Source organism: Lathamus discolor, chromosome 3, assembly GCF_037157495.1.
Source record: "Lathamus discolor isolate bLatDis1 chromosome 3, bLatDis1.hap1, whole genome shotgun sequence".
In the NCBI taxonomy this organism is placed as follows: domain Eukaryota; kingdom Metazoa; phylum Chordata; class Aves; order Psittaciformes; family Psittacidae; genus Lathamus; species Lathamus discolor.
Genome location: NC_088886.1, coordinates 27961809 through 27984502, shown reverse-complemented (window position 1 = coordinate 27984502; position 22694 = coordinate 27961809). Strand labels below are relative to the sequence as shown.

Sequence of the window (22694 nt, the reverse complement as noted above, 5' to 3'; positions counted from 1 at the left end):
GGGAGCTGGAGACCATGTGCAACAATTCATGAAAGTTCATGAAAGCAGTCACTGGAGGGTGACAGCGTGTTCTGTTCTTCTTCATCATGTCTCGGGAGTCATGTGTGGCTCAGTTGACCCTTGCTAGCTGTCCTCTGCTCTGGTGATGATGGTCACACAGCCCCACACACAGGATTCCCAGTGCTTAGAATTGTCCCTGCAGCTTTTTGGTTCTCCTGGTTGCTGATGTGGAGTTCGAAGAGTATGAAGAGCCAGAATCAATTTGCTGCTGGGAGGGTCTGTGGGAGGAGCTTCTTTGGACTGGTTTATATTACAGGACTTAAATTTGGTGAGATGTTGTGCGGATCAGCAACGATTAAGGGAATTCAAAAGGAATCCCAATTACCCAAATCACATAATTTCACATATGATGTAAAACTGATGAGGAAAAGTACTACCATATGGGAAAGACATCCCAGGAGAGCTTGGGCTAAGTTTGTAAGTACCTATGGCACTTCTTATGTTTGGTTAAAGACCTCTAATGAGACCAGAATTTTGACATTATATCCTCTTTTGGAGGCCACAAGAAACAGGAAAGCTTCATGGCTAAAGATCATCAGCCATAAATGGAGAAATAAATTCATTTAACTTTCAAAAGGGAACAGTGCCAAGAGAAACAAGCAGCTTTGGGAGTCTGTAAAAAGCAGATCTCTCTGGTCAGCCTCAGTTACTGCTTTTGGCTAATTAGTGGAGTGGAGATGATGCAAAGAACTGCATTTTAACAGGGCATTCAGGTTTGTATGTTTGGGAATTTTAAGCAAAAAAACCCAACAAATAAGCTTAGAGTACAAACATCCAGTCCTTTGTATTTTGCACCTCTAGCTGAAAGGGGCAATGTGTGGCATGATTTTGCATCATGAACAGTGTCCCCTTGGTTTAGTGCTAGAGCTGATCTTTAAAACACGGTTGGAAGGTGAAGTAATGTCAAAAGTTTTCTCTTTTTGAGTTTTCTACATGGATGGAAGAGAACGAGAGTGGGGAGCATGCAGTCTGCCTTTCTGTATATGGCTCATGTAAGACTTTAGAGGCAAACCTGTGTTATCCAGGAAGGGGGTGTCTTGATCATATTCCTGAATAGCATCAGAGAGAAGCCACAAAAGGGCTTCCAGTTGCATTGCTGTGAGCAAACAAGGTCCTGATTTGCTGTATGCGGTCAGTCACTTGGCCTTAGCAGTGATGGTTAACTGTGCATGGGTGGTACTAAGATAGAACATCATGGACCTACATCAAGCCAGTGGATTTAGGAAGCAGTGGGATGGAAGACAAAGCAGACTGTCTGGAAGCACAGACTGTTGTTGCTCGTTTTTTGTTAAACACTGTTGCTACCCTCTGTGAAGCATTAGCTTAATTAACTCAGGGACAAATTCTTCTGTCTTGGCAAAGTCCATCAACATCCAAGGAGTATTTGCTCCATGTTATAAATATGAAAATGAAATGAAGATTTATTTGGGTACAGTCTAATCACAGAAGAGCCAGCCTGTCTCAGAGATGAATGTACTAACAGTTTCAAGAGTAGACAAATTGGTACTCTGCTCTTCCATTGCTTATCTGATGTGAGACTAAATTGGCTTGGAACCCTCCTTGTTTTACCTTTGCTTCTCAAAGGTGAATGACATCCTGTAATTAAAAGCAAAACCAAACACTTATTGCCACACACTTAAAAAAAAAAAAAAAAAGAGGAAGAAAAAAAAAGCAACAAAAAAACCTTGTCAAGCTGGATTCCAGTTCCTCTGCTGAGGTGTATTCTTTCATGGTTAGAATTTTCTGAACATGCAGCATTAAGATTGTCCTAATGATAGAACCAGAGCACATTGTTTTCCTTATTTATGCAGTGGGATTTCAGTCTTTGCTCTTAATGTTATTTATCATGGTTAGTCTGGTCTTATCCTCTGCCTCCAAAAGTAGGTGATGACTAATGCTTCCAAGGAAGGAAGGATAACAGAACCTCGGGCAGCCACAGCTGATTTCAGTCTGTTTTTTGGCTTTGATATTATTCATCATTTTACCCTTTCCATTTTAAGTTACTGTTCTTGAAAAAAATGATCTTATGCTAGCTTAGCATCCACCATTTCATAAAAGGTAGCTGAAAAATTGAATAGAGTTCAGAGTAAATATACGTGAATGGAGAGAACTCTGCTCTTCACAGTGAGTTCAATTGATACTTAATTTAAATGTTTTGATTTAATTTAACCAATGACCTGGCTTTGTTCTGAAAGGATCTGCGTAAGGAAGAGAGGCAGGTCTATAATGCAGATGGCAGAGCATAACAGAATCCAGTGGCTGGAAGGAGAGCTAGATAATTTAAAGCCAGACACAAAGGAGAAGCTGTAATTATGGTGCCTAATTGGTTGCTCAAACAATTTACCTAGTGCTGTGGTGGATTGTCCAATACTTACATTCTTTCAGTTGAGGCTACATGTACTTCATAACAAATATTCTTTAGCTCAACGTAAGCTTTATGGTATAATAGTTGGGTAGATTTCCGTGCCTTGCACAGTGCAGAAGGGCTAGATGAAATGGTCAATGAGAAGAGCTTTCAAAGCAGTGACATAAGGAAGATTTATGATAGTTTTGTTTGGGAGGGGGGGCAGTATATTAAGGAAAAGGGATATTGCCAGAATGGTCAGTGAGGAAAGAGTCACAGGAAAAAATTATAACAGCCAGATCAGGAATGGAGCTGTTGAGTTACTGCTGACCAAGGAGGATGGCTGTGTAAGAGTAGCAGAAAGAAATGCAGGTGGCTTCAGCCAGGATACAGAGGGAGATGCAGCACTGAGTGAGAACCAAGAGGTTGCTGTCCCTCTGGGAGGGTTCCCAGGGACACACATTCTGATGATAAAGGTTGTTCCAGCCTGGCTGTGTTAAATGTTGGATGGCTAGATTTATTCATGTTTGCTAGGAAGGGGCTCACTGAATGCAAAGCGTGCCTGATGAATTATTTGCTTGGAGCAGAAATGTGGGAGCCACTGTAGATTTCACCTACAGTTTAACTTCTCAGTGAGAGCTCTGTGGTGTAGCCATTGGGTTGAGCAGCAGAGGGATCAGGCCCTTTGAATTTGGCATCCAAGGAGCAGTGAACTACTTTTGCTGGACAAGTGGCTTGTCCAGCAAAAAGTGGGTGAAACTCACTATTCTTCAATGGAGGGGGATTGCTTTTGAAGACAAAAGTGATCAAATTGGGTTTGATGGTTTTCACTCCATCTGCTATTACCCTTCAAGGAGGAGCTTGCTATAGTCACCCTTAGAAGTGAATAATGCAGCTATTCTAACAGCTCCATCCCTGACAGCCAAGGCAAGCAGATGCACTTCACCATATTGCCGCCTGCCAGTGTGCATGCTCCTGGGGTGTTTTTTCCTAGTCCTGCTTCTTGTGGTCCCCCAGCCCATCCATCTTGATGCTCCTTTTGTTGTGTTTTACCCATTCCTTGGTTGTCTAAAGCCTGCGTCATCCAATACAGTTTGTTCTTCTCCTCTCAGTTTCCTAGTGACTTTATCCTTTTTGTGACCACTGACTTCTGCAATCTCGCATCCCACATGTACTTATAAACTTCTGAAAGCATTACTGTTTGCTGTATAACCAGCAGAAATAAGGTTTTTTGGAAGGAAACACCTCAAAGACAAAAGTGAAACATGCATTTGCTGATCGTGTTTCCTGGCTAGTCAGAAAAGGACAGCCTTTACCTATTGAAGGTTCTCATCCAAATGCAGGAACCACAATGATGCAGAGGCGGTGACATATGTAAGAGTAATTTTAGAGTAAGAGGATTGGTTATAAGCCCAGCTTCCCTGTGCTGTTTTGATTACTTGTTCTCATCACAAAATGTTCATCTGTTTTTCTCCAAAGAAGCTTCTGATTGAAAACCAGGCAATATTGTAAAGAGTGGTGAGGGAGCACAAATGGCTTTGTCTGAATTAGCCAGGGTGCTCCACCATAGACAGGTTTGCAGAGTGTGGGGCACTGTGCCCATCTGCAAGCCACTGCCCTTTATATTTTGCCTTGCTCTTAGCCTTTTGTCAGGTTAAAAAATGGGGGTGGGGAAGAAAGAGAGAAGGAAATAACAGCAAACCCAGAAGTTTAGCTTCAGCTGTTAAAAAGAAATTAATTTTTTTTTTTTTAATGATCTCACAAAGTAGTTGGGCTAAATTTAATTGAGGCTAGAGAGCTAGGGCTGGAACAGATGAGGAAAAGAGAACTTGCTGAAAACATTGTCAGGGCACAGATAGCAAAAATGAATGGCAGCAAATGCATAACAGAAAATGAGAGGAGGAGAAAGAGGAAGAGAAAAGGTTAACGGGGAAACAATTAGAAAATACTACCACCATGAAAACAAATGCATTAGAGGGTAGCTGAGAGGGAGCGACGTGCCAGCTTATAGTGAGCAATTAAGCAATTGAGTTATGGCAGTGTGGTTTTCATGCTCCCAAACTGCCCATAAGAAGAGTCTGCTTTTTAAACTTATTCCTTGAGACTCACATCTTCAGTTGTCACCAGCACTGGGCAACATGGCTACTGAAGCAGATATTCTTGGTTTGTGCATCACTCAGCCCATCCCTGCCATAAACCTGACAGACCATGAGAGCTCAGTGGGACCAAGGCATGTTGCCTGAGAGGTTAAGCAACAACTAGGGAGCTTCCAGAACAGAAATGATGATAATCTGGTCCATACCAGGATTATTTTTGCTTTGAATTAGTATGGAGGTGATGTCCAGGGTCTGATGGTGTTTCATGCATCAAGATGCTCTTTCATAGGGGATGTCAAGCCAGGAGGTAAAAAACATGTCAGAATAAAGCTCCAGAATGCTTTTAGCAATGGGTGAGGTATAGCCATCTTTGAATGTAATAACTCTGCAGAGTGCAGAGTTGTCATATTTAGGTCTTAAGGCTCAGTGCCCTCATTGCTTTCTGCTCTTAAAACCTAGATAGCTGCCTGAGTTTTATTGCTGTGTTTTACATTTCTGAAGGATATGGGAGGAGGAGGCAGCAGTGTAGGTGAATCTTACTGCTCGAGTGGTAGTGTTTTCTAGGTCCATGAGGGCTCTTGTGGGTGACGGGAAGCACAAGGTGGTGGGAGCATGGTTTGCGTGCCTTTTGCCCTCAACCGTTGTGGCTAGTTTCCTCTTCAGCCTTGTGGGGAAGACCTGCATTTCACTTCTTGCTTTCAGAATGATGCTCAGCAGTGTTAATATAAGGTCAAGCATCAGGCATATAGGGGAAGAAGGTCGTGTCGTTGCAGCTCAGTCCTGGATACTTGTCCATCTTCAGGTTGCTCCTGCCATGCTCCCATTTACCTCATTAAAAGCCAGTCATGATGGCTTCCACTGGTATCACCTGTCTAACACAACAGGCTCACCTTCCAGTGGCAGGAATCGCAAAAGTGCTGTGTGCACACTGAGTGGTCAGACTGCATAGTGAGGAAGAGCCACAAGTGCTAGAACCAATGTTTGGCACTTGCTGGTTCCTCTCCCACACAAGAAGTGATGGAGGTATAAGATGACCACAGATTGTCTATCTACTAGTGCTGGGTCAGACATTGGGACTCTTAAGTAGAAGTGACTCAAGTAGGAAATCTGTTACCTGGAGTAAACTTACTGGGCTGAAATAAGCACACGTACATATACATCAGTTTTAACAGTCATTGCTGTTAGCTGGAGGTACTGTCCCCACATTCCATGTGGAGACGTTGCTCCTTTCCCCAAGACTGACTCAGCATTGCTAAGCAAATAGCTGGAACAAGGTTGTAAATACAGGAACCCACAGGACTACTTTTTCTGGTTTATATCCAAGAGATTTCATTTGCTTCTTTGATAAAGGACTCAACTGAATTTTCTCCACCACAAAGCATGTAAGATGCAGAAGTTTTGCCAGTCAGGATGAGCTGGCAATATAGCTCTGCTCCTAAGTCCAAACAGCTTACTCTTGTAAGCTTTTATGATGATCTGTGAGCCCAACTTAGGAGAAAAGGGAAATGAAGTGTGATTTCTGTTTTGTTTTCTCTAGACACACAGCCTGGACTATCAGCTAGGTAGGCTATCAGATATGCCGCCTTCTTGCCTAAATGTTCCATACAGTCCTTGAGTCTGGTTGAAGAGCTCATTGTTGTCTGTTTCTCTGAGAAGCATGTGTACATGGAAGTCTTAGCTATGTGGCACCAAGAGTATGCCCAGGTAGACTAGGAGTGGGCCTGTGGCTGCATCCCTGTCTGGTATCAACAAACTGTATGTGGCTGCACTTCTCAGCTTTGGAAGCAATTCAAATAGAAGGCTGCATGCATGACCACAGAGCTGTGCCAGAATAGTTAGAGTGTTGTAGGATTGTGGACTTTGGTAATGATTTCACTCCAAGGTGGTCTTCACCTTTCTTCTGTCCCCTTTCCTCTTCCCCCTCTTCTGAGCTCAGAAAATTGTTCACACCAGCTAATACAGCCCTTAGCTGCCATGCTCAGTGGACCTACAGCTCTCTCTTGCATCTCATGCTTGGCATATTGCACTTGCTGCAATTAGAGACCACCTCTTTGCAAATCCAGTTGCCTCTCTGCATTGTCCCGTTGTTCCCAGATGGAAGGGCTTTTCTGCAATGGCACTCTGCTACTGGCTCCCATGGTCTGGTTCTATCGCTTGCAATGATCCTTTTCCATGATCAAAATAAATCTTTCCTGATGTGTCATAGATGCCTGCTGTTTTCAATGGCCTTGAGGAGTTGTAACACCAAAGCAGAGCATGGGCGAAAGTGACAGGACAAGGGGCAATGGCTTTAAGCTCAAAGAAGGGAGATTTAGATTAGATATTAGGAAGAAGTTCCTTACTATGAGGGTGGTGAGACACTGGAACAAGTTGTCCAGAGCAGTTGTGGGTGGCCCATCCCTGGCAGTGTTCAAGGCTGGACGGGGCTTTGAGCAACCTGGTCTAGTAGAAGCTGTCCCTGCCTGTGGCAGGGGTTTGGAACTAGATAAGCTTTAAGGTCATTTCCAACACAAACCATTCTGGGACAGAGGGCTCAAAAGCTTCATGATTAGCATTGGCTTTTGTCTATGTGGACTCTTCATTTCTTCATCGCATCTCAAATCCAGCTCTGTAGGACCATCTTGATAGTACTATAGGACCATCATCACTGCTACCCAGCAAGTGTGGTTTGTGTGCAGAGAAAAGCACTTGTTTATTGCAATGAACAGGGTGGTTTGTTTTTTTATGAGTTACATTTTCAGTAGCATCTGAGTCCAGTTCTCAAAAGTGATGTAGGCTTTTAAAAGACCAAAGCCAAGATTTTCATAAATAAGTAATGATTTGGGCTGCCTCCGTTTTCTGTTACACAAGTTGAAATGTCTAAAAGGAGCCTGGTTGTCAGCAGTTGTGGAATTCTGGCATTTTTTCAGAATTTACATGCTTTTAAAATATCTTAAGCTGGGCATTCAGAAATGGAGGCATCAAGAATGATTAGCTGCTTTTGAAAACCTTTTTCTTAAAAGTTTGAATGAAAATCGCTGTGATTTTTATTCTAAATTACATGTGAAAAAGTGCTAAAGGTGTATTTTGAAAGTGTGTCTGCCTATCTGTGACTACACTTGTCCCCAGAGCATCTGCACTATTGTATATTAATGTACTCACAAAAGCTGAACAGTGAAAGGCAAATGTATCACTACTGTGCTGAATGGATGGTAGGATTGATGGGCTTCTCCAGGGTATCAGCCTGTATCCATTTTGGTTTGAAGATGAAAATAGCAATGCTTTTTGCAGGTATCACCAATAACCTGATCAGGAATTCTGACCTACTGGGGAAAAAAATACAAGTTTATATTTTAATTTCTATACATTAGGACCAATATGTTTAAAGATAAGTATGTGCAAGTTTATTATGTTAAAGGGTTTTGTAGATTTGATTTTATAAACCTGCAAAGTAGTAGGTTTGCAACTGTGTTTCCCCATCCTAAGTTTCTAATACACTTGTGACTCTCATCATCTCTCCTCTCAGATCTGAACCATGTCCCACCCATCCTGGCTGCCACCCAAGAGTACCAACGAGCCTGTTGGTCACGTTACTGCAAGGATGGAGACCACACACACCTTTGGGACTCCCAGCATCTCAGTGTCTACCCAGCAGACACCAAAGAAGTTTGCGCCTGTCGTTGCCCCCAAGCCAAAGTACAACCCATACAAGCAACCAGGAGGTGATGGTATGTAGTTATTATTTTTAGGAAGGAACCACAACAGTTTGATTCTGACTGCTAACACAGGCTGTTCTTCATGTGTTCTTTGTTGATGTGTTTGTGAGAGCCTGCTGGTTTGATTCAGGTTTTTTTTTTTTTTACCTTTTCCCTCTACTATGGAACACTTGAATATGAAATAATTCTGAGGACGTTTACATAGCCATCGCAAAAGCCTTTGGAGTGGTTATGTCAAGAGAACAACCACCATGTCTCAGCCTTCCTCGACCTCCTGCTATAGAAGTCCTCCTCTCTTCACATAATCAAGAAACAAGCGTGGGAGTTGGGTTCCTGGCTTATGGACACATGGAGGGAGGGAGCACAGCTGGGAGTGTCTCTGGGGTTTGCAGCTGGAAACCTGCCAGTTGAATGCCCATAGCTGAATGTGAAGAGTGTGTGATGGGACCTTCCTGCAGCAAAATGGTGAAAGCCAAGGATTTTAGGAGAGTAGTATCTGTCTTAGCAGAGTGGTGCCGTTCATTTTCTTGGTGATTTACTGTGGTTAGAAATCAGTTGAAAACTTTTCTCCCTTCTGCTCTCCCTCTTTCTCCACAAATGAAATCTTGGTTGTATTCAAGAAAATAGGCAAACCTTTTGATTTTTGGTTTTGGATGCTCTACTTCATTCCATCACCACTTTTCCCTATTTAGTGTAGAGTGCAGTAAGATAAATATCATCTGTTTTTTTTTGTTTGGGGTGTTGGTTTTTTTTCCCTTTTAAAGCATATGCATTTTCAGGAAGATTACGAAGTTATGGAAAGGAGAAAGAACAACAAAGGAGCATATTAAATCTCACACTTGAGCAATTTTCTAAAGTTAAGGATATTTTGTAGGAAAGTTGGAAAAGTCTGACGAGTTCTTTCCTCTGCAACTCTAACTTTGGAGAGTTCAGAACGAAAAAAGAAAATGTGTTGGAGGGAGAAGCGAAGTCGTATGCACCTGTTCTGTTGCCTTCAGTAACAAACTTAGCGAGTAAGAGGAAGAGAAAGACATTTGGAATTAAAAAAGTAAAAAATCCATTTCTGAAGTGCAGTGAAAATGTCACTGTCAAGTTAATTGGAATTTCTTTTTCTTCTAATTCTCTTAAAATTTAAAATAATAATGGAAAATGACATTAGGGTTGGTTTGTTGTCCTAGGAAAACTGTTGTTGATCAGCCACTATTTTTTTTGGTGAAAGATGTCAGTATGCCTTAGTTGTCACTGCTTTGATGATTGTAGATCCGATTATATGTGACTTAGGAACATTATCACTATCTAAAAAATTCTTGGTTTCTTGGCATTTGGGGAAGGAGGCTTTCCTTAAGAGCAGAGCAGGCACTGTGGGCTGAGAAGGGGAGATGCAGCACACATATATTTCTCATGCAACCCTGACTACCTGGTCCTGCAAGCAGCAGAGCATTGCCAGGTCTTTTATAAACCACAAAACATCAGAAGCCCACAGGGAGACCTTTTCAGTGCTAATCCCTTGCCTTGTCTGATGATGGGCTTTTCGAGATCCCATCGTTATCTGGCAGGACTGGAAGAGCTAAGGGTTGGCCAAGACCTGGTCAGGGACTGGCTTAGTGATGCGACAGCCTGCCTGCAGCTTAAGCTAATCCACTTTCAGAAGGTGACACGCTGCTGGTAGGTGTCAGCAGCCGGTGCAAAGCCATTAGCCCAGCCGTATATAACCTTGAGAATATGAAGCTTCTGGGATCTGGCAGGCATGCTTCGTTCACTTTCTAAGGCTCCCTTCTCTCCTCCAGGCTCACTAATTGTTTGGGTTTTTTGTCCATGACCTCCATTGTTTTTGCAGTAGTAATTCAGCCTGGGAGACAGCTCCATGCCCTGCTGGTTCCCTGCATAAAGGGGCACTGTGAGTCATTTTGCCTAAATTTGTTCTCCGTTGGTCACAGGTCTTTCCCATCTGGTTATCTGTGAGTCTGTAGGTGGAAGAGCTGCAGCATCCACTTCTACCTCGGTGTGTTTTCATTCCTCCTGTCCCACCAGAGCTGCTTCACTGGAGGCATGTGGGCTTTCCGCCCAGCATGTGGGTAGCACACAATGCAGCATCCTTCTGCCAGAGATGAGTGCAAGCAGCAGCACTGCTTCCAGGAAGTGCTACCCCAGGGCTGCAATGGGGCAGAAAGTGTCTGTGCACATCAGAGCCTGGCGCAGCCTTGCCTGCACCAGCTATATCACTGGAGTTGGTTCATTGCTACCAGAGGCTGCAGGAATGGTGTTGGGAATCTCTCTGGGAGGTCAGCAAATTCCTTTCCCATTAATTTCTTCAGCTCATTGCTTTAATGTTTAGGAAAATGCATCCTCTGGCCTTGCATTTCTATTATTATTATTATTATTATTATTATTATTATTATTTTGTAGGTATGTTGCTAGCACATAGCAGATCTGCCCAGCTGATCACGTTTTGTGGTTTTATTTCTTGATCACTTTGAAAGCACACTGGAGTGACAGGCTGTGGAGCAGACTCTGCAGAGCAGAGAATTGGCTGCACACCACTCTCCTCCTGCCTCCCACCAAAGGCATTTCTTTGGTCTCACATTGACTTTGATTTTATTTATTTTTTTTCCCTAACATCTGCACAGAAATCAGCCAGAAGGTGCTGATTAAAAGGTACTCAATGGAACTTTAAAAGAAATGGTTAAATGAATGAAAAAAGGTGAAATTGCAACAACCAACAGTTTATAAACCAGCAGCATTTTAATATGACTGGAAGCACTCAAGGCATGCATGGTTTAGACCAGCTAAATGAGCAATTTTCATAGTGCTGTGAGCCCCTCTCTTTGCTATTTGCCGTGGTGACTTCCTGCAACTTGTTTCAAACTGGATTTCTCAACTTACCAAAGCAGAGATTCCGTCTTGCTTTGCAGGGATCTGTTTGGAGGGCCCCAGGTATGACTGCAGTAGTAGTAGTAATGATAATAATAATAATGATCAGTAAGACCACAGCTCTGAGTAACATTCTGCACAGGTCTCTGCCATGCAGCTAGCTGAAGAGGCAGGCACAGCTGTGTTTGTATAGGTCCTACAAACACTGGACCAGACTTCCACGTGCTGTTGTCTCGGCTGGGTTTCTGGAGGATTTAGAGTTAGCATTCCCCACTGTGACAGTTTCTGGGGGATTAACCTTGCCTGATCCCAGGAGGCATCAACACTGCAGTCCCCAGTACATGCAGGTTTCTGACATCTTACACAGCTCTGTATTCAGCACACGGAGGGAGGAGAGCTGTTTGTGCTTGGGGAAGATGGTTTTCTACAAGATAAATAAGTGTGCATGGGGAGGAAGTGTAGCTGCTATTGAGTTAGGCTGGAAATCCAAATTAGATGTCCAGACATCTGAGCAGTGGCTCTGAAAGTGTAGAATTGGGGCCAGGGATGGTCCTTGGTTGGAGCTGGATATATTTGAAGTTTGAGAGCATCTTCTCTTTGTGCTGGGAGGAGAGGGGTCCTGATATGTATGTTGCATCATCCAGCCATTGGTCCTGACAGTTTCTTACAGTTGGCTTCTTTCTCTATGTTCATGTGTTTGGTGCTACCTGCATCCTCCCTCTGTTCCTCAGCAGACTCTGTATGAAAGTGTGCAGAACAGGTCTTGTTCTCTGTACTCACTGAGCAAAAAATCTTTTAAGCAAATTAATGTGTTTTTTTTTTTTTTTCTGGGGAGACAGTATTAATTTTGTTTCCTTTAAAATCATTGAAGTGCTCAAGGTCAGGTTAGGCAGGCTTTGATCAACCTGATCTAGCGACAGATGTCCCTGACAATGGCATGGGCATTGGATTAGGTGATCTTTGAAGGTCCCTTCCAACTTTTTTGTGATTTTGTGGTTGCCCTACCTCCTTTCCCTGCCACATATTCCTTTCTGTCTCTCCAGCTTTGACATTTCAATTGGTATTTCAACATCTTCAAGAGAACTGGGGCCTTGTGGAAGTGCTGCCACGCAGCTGTTCCCATCTCTGCTGGCCTCAGGAAGATGGAGAGGATTTATGGCTTACAGATGAAGCAAATTTCCTTTTCTTCTTTTCCCCTAGTCCCGGAAAACAGGGTCTCACCCTCCAGGGCAGACTAAGGAGGCATCTGATACAGAGCGAGGTTGGTGATGGTTGATCCGCTGACTTTGTGCACGCTGCCGTGGGTCTGGTGGTGATGGGTCTGGTGTGAGTTTTCAGGCTCTGTGTCACTGGGAGGACAACTGGCAGCTCTGAAACAAATGCTGCTGGCATAGGGCAGCTGGGATGGAGTGTGGGGTGTATACACTGAGATGGTGCCGGGGGTGAGGCCCTGAGCTGCTCAGAAAAGCCTGAGTTAGGGCTCTTTAGACCATCAGATGGCTTGAGTGTAGTGAGTGGCAAGCTTTGCAGTGTGATTTACCTCCTGGTTTGAATACTTTTAATTTTGAGCTAGTTTTCAGAGCTTCAAAAATTCTTTTCCCCTTGCCTTACCCTCTCCCCTCCAAATAGAGCTCCTCAGATATGAAGCAGTGCAAGTCCAGGAGAAACCACACTGTGCTGATACAGGTGGAGCCCGACTAGTGAGCCTTGGGAGGCCGCTGCCCAAGCCCCCCTGAGTTGCAGGGTTGGGCTTTCCAGTCCAGCATTCACGGGCTCTGCCACAGCTCCCCTGCAGGTTGCATATGCCACCTCTGCCATCATGCGTGATCATTTGAAGGGTGGCAGGGTGGGGAGCAAGTCTTACTGGAAAGTGCCAGACATTGCTTGGTGACCATAATACCTGCAGCAACAGTTAATATGGCTTTAATAATGGAAACTAAATGAAAGGGCAGGAATCAAAGCAAGTTCTTTCTCCTTCCTTTCCTTTGGTGGCTTTCAGATACAGTGAACAGCAAGGCTCATGTGAAGGCCTTTGAGGTTTTCATAATTTTTTTTGTTGTTTGTTTTTTTTTTTTAAACCCATCTCTTTCCATTTACTTTGGTTGGAGGACAAAGCAAGTGACTCACTAGACAAGGCACAACAGCAGGGCCAGCTCCAGGGTGAGGCTACATGGTTGACATCAGTGTGGATGCTTGAACCTAGCTGATCCAGGTTTCCCAGGGTTTGGCTATCCCTATGCTCCTCCTCTTCATGTGTGTGGAGGCTCATGAGCACTGATGAATTATGTTCTGCTATGTCTGTAGGAGTGTGAACGGTCAGGCTGTTTGTTGTTTTCTCTATAGGCGGATATACCTAGTGGGTTTTGTTTACAGCAGCTGCTATCAGTAGCTCAGTCTAATTTTCGAAACCTGGGTATGGATTTATTGGACTAGGCACTCCGTATTTTAGCTCTGCTGTTCCCTGCTCTACAGTCTTTGACAGTTCAGAGAAGCTAACCAGGTCCAGAGTCTATTCATTACTTGGATGAGAGCCCTGAAAGAATAAATTCAGGCTGACTTGGAGATTCTGCTGGGTTTGTGTTTTTCTGTTGGTTTTTTTTTTTTTTTTTGATTGGTTGATTGGTTTGGGGAGGTTTTTTGTCTTTTTTCATTTTGGTTTGGTTTTTGTTTTGTTTTGGGGTTTTGTTTTAGTTTTTTTTTTTGTTGTCTGTGCTGGGTCTGCCCCAAAGCAAAAGGAATCCTTGCTGGTGAGAATTGTTTTGATTGAGAGGCAGAGAGTTGGCATACCTGCTCCTTGGGGCTTCTCGTGAGCTTCTGCAGTGTTGTGCTCATTGTTGGAAGGTGGCTGCAGGAGCAGTGAGCTGTCTCAGCCACACTCCAGTGGTGGTTTGTGTGCACCTTGTCCAACATTTACCATGAGATAATGCGTTTTAGTCTTTTACCGTGGCTCACTCTCTTGCATGTGCTGTGAGTTACACATGTGAACTGTTGCTGTAGCCTAGATGAGGCGTGGGAATATCTTGTTACTCAGTCATTTTGATGCTGAATTGAGTCCTTTGAGTACTGAAGTATTTCCAGTGGGATCTGCTGGTATCTGCCACCTGCCTTGCTCCACCAGCTGAAGAAAATCATCGATGCTCTGCAGAAGAGGCATCAGTGTGTAAGTGATGGGACAAAAAAAAAGGCTGAATCCTCTAAGACTTTTCTAATCCCATCAGTGCCATGGATGCTGTGGTCCCATCCCTCTAAGGACTGATCTTGTGGAGATCAGAATTGTAGTGGGAAGAAGGAGGTAACTTTACTGTTGAGAATAATCCTGACTGTGCCTCAGCACAGTCCCCATGTTAGTGCTGTTTTTTTTAGAGAAAGCTTTTTTAAAGCACATATTATAAACTTTTAAAGTCTTCTTAATCCTTGTTCCCATTCTTCATACGTTTCTTGCACTGAATGGAGAGCAAGAAATTGAGCAGTTGAAGCAATACTTTATTCATTAGTGTCAAAACTGCATCATCCACAGGCTCTTACAAACTACAGCCAGTGAAAATGAACTTGAAGCTCCAGGCCTCTTTGCGGTGGCTGTGCTACCTTCTACACAAGAGCATTTAAAGCACAAACAAAGCCCCCAAATGCCACAGACCAAGCGGGAAGGCAGGGGTCCCTCATTAAGGGGTAGCTGCAAACCAGTTTGGAGCAGCCTTTTGGAAGTCTCCATTGATTTCTGTCTAACGACATCCTCTTCCCTGTTGGTTAAGAACCAGATGAAACCAGTTTGAAATTAGTGGTGGTTCTCATTTGTATAATAGCGGATTTAAACTGCCCCAAGCAAGCCGAGCTGTGTTGAAGAGGCATGAGACCAAACTGGTGCCTTTGTGCCTGGGCAGCATCCCTCTACTTGATAGTTTGTCAGTTATGTGGACATGGAATTTTGCCCAGTTGTCCACAGACCAGTGGCCTGTATCAGGATGTGGCCTGTATCATCAGAATGACTTGTCATTCTCACCAGTGTAAATAAACTGGCTCTGGGCAGGTCCTTCTGTTTTGAATGCAGTCATCCCAAAAGTTCTTACTGCTTGTCCTGGATAATAGTTTCTCCATCTGCTTTTTTGATAGAAACAAATATGTAAGACCCTGCTCATGGCTTTGCTCTCAGAATGAGCATTTTCTTTTCTGAAGTACCACCTCAGATAATGGCACCAGGAAAAATGCACATAAAACAGGTGCATAAAAATTATTATTGAACCAGTATACTTATCTGTAGTTCGCAAAATGTCAAGTCAGGCTGCTAAGTTTTATTAGCAATTCTGACCATGTTTTGTTAGAATTACAAATATTAAACTTTCATAGGCTCTGGAACACATTGTCCCTTATTTGGGAACTACTTGAAGTAGTGCCTAGCCTTGTTTTTCATTCTGAGGAGCGAGCTCCTATTTTCTCTGTTATTTGGTATGATAAAGCAAACGTTGCACTTCCCAGCAGGTAGGGCCTTTTGGTTTGGTTTTCTGCCCTGCGTATTTTTTCTCATTTTCTTTTCCTCCTCTCTGCCTGCTCTTCCAAGATACTATATTTAATTTTTCCACTTCATTATTTCAAACACTGGATAGTGATTCATCTTTGCATTGGCCTGTGCTGTGAACCACAACAGTTTGGGTAGAATAAAGAAAAAGGGCAAAATAAAAAAAAAAGAAAAAAAAAAAGTGAAAGGCAAAAGAGAAAAAGAAAAAAACATGGTTCTGACATACACTTGAATGGAAAGAATCCATCTTTTTATAACTCGAATTGCAAATGTTTGTCATCAACTATATCAAAACTACTTAAAAAAAGATATTGTTTGTCCTCTATATAGTTTTAAAAGGCTGTGGTGCCCAGTCAAAGCGAGAGAGCAATGTTCATGCAGAAATAGCTTGAATTCAAGCAGGCAGCACTTGTCCCTTTTATTTTAATCTGAAATGTTAACATCCTCCAGATGCTAGTCTGTTAAATAATAACAATTGTTATATGACAGTTAACAGTCAAGTAATATATTTTTTTTTGCCCATGTTCAAACAATGCGGCTCTTCTACGCCCTGAAAACTAACTGTTATAATAAAGGATTATAAGTGTATTTTTCCTTTTCTCTGCCTAAAGCTTTTTCACTCTGCCAGAGTGTTGCTAAGTCAGAGCAACCAATAAATGTCTTTTGAATTCTATTACAGGTTGGTCTAATAAAAGGCTAGAAGAATGAATGAGCAATTCTTGAAGCCACAGAAACCATACTTGTGGCCAAAGAGAAGGCATTTCTGGCAGTGAACACTACACAATTACAAATTGGACTAAACACACAAGGCCCAAAATACTTGTTGCTAAGCAAAGTGTGTTGGGATAGACTGGGTGCAAGAGCTGAGGGTCCGTGAGTAGGACTGACAGTTGTGTGATTCTGGCCATCCTGGGGAGGGTGCTTATGCAGAAGGGGATGAGCAGGGATCAGGTCTAGTTCCTAATAAGCAGACATCATTATCTAAAAATTCCCCTTCTGTCATCTTCTTTAACTAGCACACACGCTGAAAAGTCATAGCCACGGAAGAACATGCAAGCATGCTCTAGGAGCTTCACTGGGGATTTACCCAAACTGTCTGAGGACCTATGAAGTGCAAAAGACTTAGAAGTCTCTTCCAACTCTTAATTTCTTTGATGACAATGACGAAGGAAAGATTTTGGTTTAGTCTAGATACGACCAAACCGTTAAGCTTGGCATGAAGGGCTGGCTGGTAGAAATCACACTAACATGAGAACTGGCGTTTGTTTTGCCAAGCACTGAGTTTATGGGAAATGCCATGGAGGTGAGGAATAAATAGAAGATGAAGGACCTGTGCTTCTGATCCATTTGAAAAGGTTTAGCAACTGGCTTTTCTAGATATTCTGCAGTGGCATTAGGCTTTGTATAGTCTGAGCACCTGTCATGTGAGGGTCTGCCTGGGGGTCCTGCCATCGAAGATGCCCCTGAGCAAGCTGATGGGAGGAGAGGGAGCCCTCAAGAGTAGGAAAACAGTACTAAAACAGTATTAGCAAACACACTTTTTTAAAAGTAGGTTTAATACCAGAAATTGTGGAAGTTTGAAATTTATGTTTTAAAAAATGAATGTGTGATGAGGGTTCAGTTCTGATGAAGTGGAAGCTGATGGTCTCTGTGACTGGTGACTCACCCCATCCTGAGCTATACCAGCTGGCAGCAGACCTGTTTTTTGGTAACAACATCAACAAAATAAACTTACGTTAACTTTTTTGCCCCGGGTACTCCTCAGTGCAAACTTACAATCTGAGCTCCAAGTTTCCCATCTTCCCTTCTGGCCCCATCACCTAGAGCTCTTCTGCCAAGGACACAGTGCCAGACTGTGACTGTTTCTGCATGCCCTGGGAGTACATTGGGCATCCCAGTGGCTTCCTTGGGACCACCATGCTCTGCAGTTGGGTGCATTTCCATCCACTTTCCTCATCCAGAGCAGTCCAGCTCAGCTGTTTGCAGGACCAGGTTACCTCTCAGCCCCTGGATTGTCAAGATCACCTTTACAATGTGTTACTGTACTCTTCAAGAGAATGTGCTAACCTGAAGCATGTTGTATATTTGCAAAGTTTTTTAAGGAGAGTGAAAAGGGCTAATTGTAGTTCCTGGGCCACTTCTCGGGATGGATAAGGAAAAGAGGGTTTCTCGATGAGGATCCATTAACATTGCTGTGGCTGGCAGGCAGTGAAACACAGGAGGTAAAAGTCCATTCTTCTCCTTTCCCAGTCCTACGATTTAAAATGTTTGAACGTGTACTTCAGAAGCTGGGGAAGTAAAAGCCCCCAGTTGTGCCAGGAGACTCTGCAAAGGCCACAGCGAGTGAATGGGCTGCGGAGTGTTAATACAGTCCATCATTTTGTAACGAGCCCGATGTTCTTGTATGAGCCGTGTCAGGCTGTTGTCTGCACGCTGTCTTTGCTGATCACAGTAATCGGGTCATAAGAGAGGGAGAAGTAATAGCACGTCTCTTAGCAACCAGCCCCAGGAGAAAGAGAGAATTACTCAAACAGACTATCCAGTCAGGGAAGTAGAAAAGATGAAATTTTCTGAAAGTCTGTTGGAAAGTGCTCAGGGACATAATTCTTTTATGTGCGAGATCCTTATAGGCTGCATCCAGTGATATCAGACACTTTTTATTTTCTTGTTGTCTTCTTGGTAAACTTTTATTTTTTAATTGGCCTCAGAAAAATGGGGGGGGGGGGGTAGAATCCTCTGAAACAGACATTTTAAAAAATAAGGGGCAGATTTTTGTATTATCTTTAACAATGCCAGCAAGAAGGGAGGAAGCAAAGGTCAGCACGTCTCAGGCAAGAGATGAGGAGAGCCTCTTATCTCTGCATGAGTGCTTTGAATGCTTCCCATGTCAGTACTAGCCAAAGCACGTTGCTGTATCAGCCGATGCTGCAGTGGCATGTACAAAACAAACTTGTTGGGTCTCCATTGCATTGCACGGGGTGTCACGTCCCATGAGTGTCATGGAACTTGTGCCATGCTGATTGACAGCTTGACAGAGAGCTGGACCTGATGTGCCCTCCCAGCAGCCGTGCCAGGCCAGGCCAGCTAAGAGGTCATATGGGGCAGGTGCTGGTCAAGTTTGTGCCAGCAGCCTTTCTCTCATTGCCTTCAATTTGTGTCCTCTTCCAAGCTACTGGTTTGTGTAAGACATGTAGGGAGACATCTCTGAGGCTTCTCAAAGACTGTTTGGCCAACACTGGCCCCAGGGCTCGGGGGGTGGGCTGGGGTGGGGGACAGTCTGGAAGCTGTTCATTTGCACTTTGTATGCAAGACGGGGACAAGCTCGTGTGGTCCTGTCTTGTGCTTCTTAAAGATTTCTATTTTTTTTTATTCCAGTAAGATGCACTTCTATGGTTAGCCGGTCTACATCCTTCCCGATGCTGCTTAGGGGAAGGAGGCCATGTCTGGAATAGTCTGCCCAACCTCCCTGAGCAAGAAAGAAATGGTGTGTTTAGTGGAAAAGCACATACTCCAGAATGCTTGAGCCACCCCCAGATTTGTGCTCGCATCCTTAGAACTATTGCAGGGACAAAATGTTTCTGAAAGCCTGGTTTAGTCCCTGGCTCTGAGGAGACAAAAGGAAACTGTTGCAACTATTGCAAAAAGGAAACTGGAGGGGAACAGATGCTTTTAATGGATGATCCCGCTACTAATTTGTGCTCTTCGTCTGCATGTCTGCTCTGTGATGCCAGGGCATGTCCAGGTTGTGCAGAGGGACCAGGCTCACCTCTGCATGGGATAGCTTGACTTCAGTAATAGACTTACCTGCAGATTCATGTGGTTTAATGAAGGCTGCAACCATTCTCCCAAATCAGGGTACTGGACAGTTGGGTAAAGGGTTCAGGCTGACCTCTGGACTGCTGTGGTTGAGCTGTTGTTTGTACCTGGGTTCCCTTGCTTGTACCTGGAATCTCTGTGAGCATGAGCTTGGGTTCAGCCTGTGTTAAAACCTAAAGTTTTTGGAGATAAGGCTGACTTCAGCATCTTATCCTGGAAATAATCAGTAGAAGACAGTTGAGAGAAAAAAACCAAACCAACAAAAACCAAACCAAACCAACAGCCTTGCAGCTGTCCAGAATTAATAGCTTAGGAGCAACATCTACCACTGTCAGGGAAAAGTGAGATAAGGAACAGTATTAATTGTAACTACTTCCAAGCAAATCATAGAGGCTGCTGCTTTGTTGTCCTCTCAGAAAGAAGAAAGACTTTCTTCCTTAAAAGTTTAGTAATTGAAGAGTTTCCTTGTTATTTTTGTGAGTGCCAGTAAGTGATGTTTCCTGGAAATTTTTCCCCAACTCTATAAATATCACCCCAGGGCTTACAAAAGTGATTCAGTTTGGGAAGTCAACACCATGCACTTCCTCAACACAGTCAGGCAGCCCCCTGGGTGGAGCATGCAGCTTCTGCAAAACCATTAATTGGTTGTTAAATTACAGTACACTTAGGCTCCTTCTTGAAAACTGGATTCGTGTTGCTCAGTCTTACCTTCCTGACACATTAGAAGTGAAGGCACAGGGGCAGAGGAGGCCGATACATAGTTCGGGGCTGGAAAGTTGTAATTGGTATTTCAAGGTTTTACTTTTCTTCTAGGCAGTGTGCTCCTCGGATGACCACAGCTGACAGATAGATGAGGTGTTCCTTATTGCCAGTCTTCACTGTCCTGAGAGCAAGATTATCTCAGACATCTTGCCTTTGTAATTGGCTCCTTTCTTCCTTCCTGTTACGTTTTTGACATCACTTTTTGTATCAACTGGGTACAAACAGCCATTTGTAACCTCGTGTGATAACCAAGCATAAATGGAACCTAGCTGACTGAATTCAGTCGGCAAGTGTAGAAGGAAGATTGCACTGGGAGCTCAGGTCTGACACAGCTGTCTTAAGTAAAAATGAATTTATAAAGATGAGGCAACGCATGAAAGAAGTGTTAGCTGGGTAGAATCACAGCTGGCCTGCATTTCCTCTGGTATCAACATGGACATGAGACCACACAGTTGTAACCAGTAATGAATGAAGTGTTGAAGTATAATCCTCATCTTCTGCTTAGTCTATTCAATGCCTTAGATTTGGATTAAACTCTGAATGGAAGTTTTGTTATTAACCTGTCCCTGCCAGCAGTGGTCCTTCAGAATTTGAGCCTGTAGCCCTTTATCTACAGCAGAGAAGGCACTTGGGTTTGTAACATGAGAATACTTGACCGACTTCTCTTGGAGCATCAAGTGTTCAGCCTGTGTGCAGAGAAAAAAATGGGACATAGGCCCTCAGGAAGGAGAGGTGACCTTGTGGCAGTCAGAGGGAATTGGGCTGGTGGATCTCCAGCTTCCAGATCTCTTGTGTTTTGTTCAGTTGTTCACTTCCCCCAGTAGGGACAAGAGTCTTTGAGAGGGCTGCAGGAATGATTGGTTTGGCTGAGCCTGAAAACTCTTGATATTTAAACATTTCTCCATGCCAGTAAATCGCTCTTGTTGGCCAGACAGAAAATACTTTAAATTTAGCAAGAGAATTTAAATTTAGCAAGACAAGAGAGGTGATGCATCATCACAGCTGAGCTCTTTCTCTACAATCAGACTTGGACTTTTAAAAGAAACTATTGCTGAACCACCCTGTTTCCATTCTGAGTATATGGTGCTTTCCTGAGATATTACTGAGACAAGCTAACGGACGATCCATTTGCCTTGTTATGCCTTCTCATGTGGGAAGACTATTAATCTTCCTGTTTCTGGTGCACATTTAGCGCTGCCTGTTTGTGTGTGTCCAAAAGTGCTTTTGCTAATGATCCCTTTTGCCCCAGCAAGAATGTGTTGTGTAACTGCAGTAGGGAAACAAATAAAAGAGAAATAAGGTAGCAGGGTAACTATTTTGAGAGATGAGCTTTCGCTTGGCATGTTAATTTTCCCAAGAGATATGGCACGTCCAGTACCTTGTGTAAGTTGACCATCAAGCATGGCATGGGTCTCTGGAGGGGAATATTCCATTTTAAGAATCTGTTGGGTAAGACATGGGCTCAAGTTTGATGGATGTCGCCAAGTATTTAAAAATCAAAGCGCTATGAATTCCACCTGTGAAACTGGAGGCAGAGGTAACACAAGTTGGGAAATCTGGGCCTAAATGTCAAGGCCTAAAGGTCACTTTATATCAGTGGAAAGTGCAGTTGTCACCACAAATGTGAGGCTGCAGGAAAAGAGTTGTGAGCCTCGCTATCTGTCTGATCTCCTAGGACCTGACCAAATATGCTCAGTTTACACAAAGTCCAGTTTGTTTTTTTCTTACAAACCTATCCAGCAAATATGGTTGTGATCTCAAGATTCAAACTCAATTTTTCTTGTTTATTATTTTTCCCTGTAATCTAAGAGTGATAAAGAAGTTTCTAACCATTTGGTCGGTGACTGGGATGGAGCTAAAATTGGAGCTTTCTCTTGTAGCTGTTCTGGCTCTGTCATGCCCAGAGTAATGAAAGCTCTATATGAGAGGAGCCGGAAAATTCATGAAGCATCAGAAGGAGTATGAAGATGCGACTTATTTCTATAAGTATTTAATTGTGAAATCTTTTTTTGCAATTAAAAAATTGATTAGAAAAATGATTAGTCAGGTCTGTTGGAAGGAAGCAAATGTCTATTTGTGGGGACTAAGGAAGGTTTGATTGTCTCAAATATCTTACCTTCTTGTTTTTCCTTTTCTATTGCAAATGGTAAATTATTAAAATGAGGGTGTGTTTCGAAAGGAAGATTTCTAAAGAAAGCTTGGAAGATTCTGTCCTTGTTTGTTAATTATTTCATATGGAATAATTCACCATTTGCAAGTGGCCAAGAAACAAAAAAGAATTTGTTTGTTGATCCCAATGTTTTAGCATGCTGTTTGAGAGTGAAATCTTGATTTTGTCTTGTCATTGAGTGGTACCACAAGTCACGTTTCCCTCTGACACTTGTGCAACCCATTGCCACTAAGTTAAGTCAGCGATGGCACCTCTGAGCAGATTTACATAAATGCAGCTGTCTGGACCTTGCAAATATGTTTGTTATTTATGCACAAGGAAGACCTGAAGCCAGATATTTCTCGTAAGGACAGGCCTAGTTGAGCTG

At 43.2% G+C, this 22694-nt stretch overlaps 1 protein-coding gene across 9 annotated transcripts in view; it reads left to right on the top strand.

Annotated features, from left to right (window-relative positions):
* LPP (LIM domain containing preferred translocation partner in lipoma) overlaps window positions 1-22694 on the top strand; it is a 353102-nt gene that overhangs the window by 122046 nt on the left and 208362 nt on the right. For all 9 annotated transcript variants that reach the window (XR_010611484.1, XM_065674286.1, XM_065674285.1 and 6 more), the window contains one exon: window positions 8006-8207. Coding sequence is in view for 8 of the 9 variants with exons in the window: in XM_065674286.1 (XP_065530358.1) it covers window positions 8015-8207 (193 nt within the window). In the remaining variant the exon portion in view is untranslated. The remainder of the gene's footprint in view (window positions 1-8005; window positions 8208-22694) is intronic.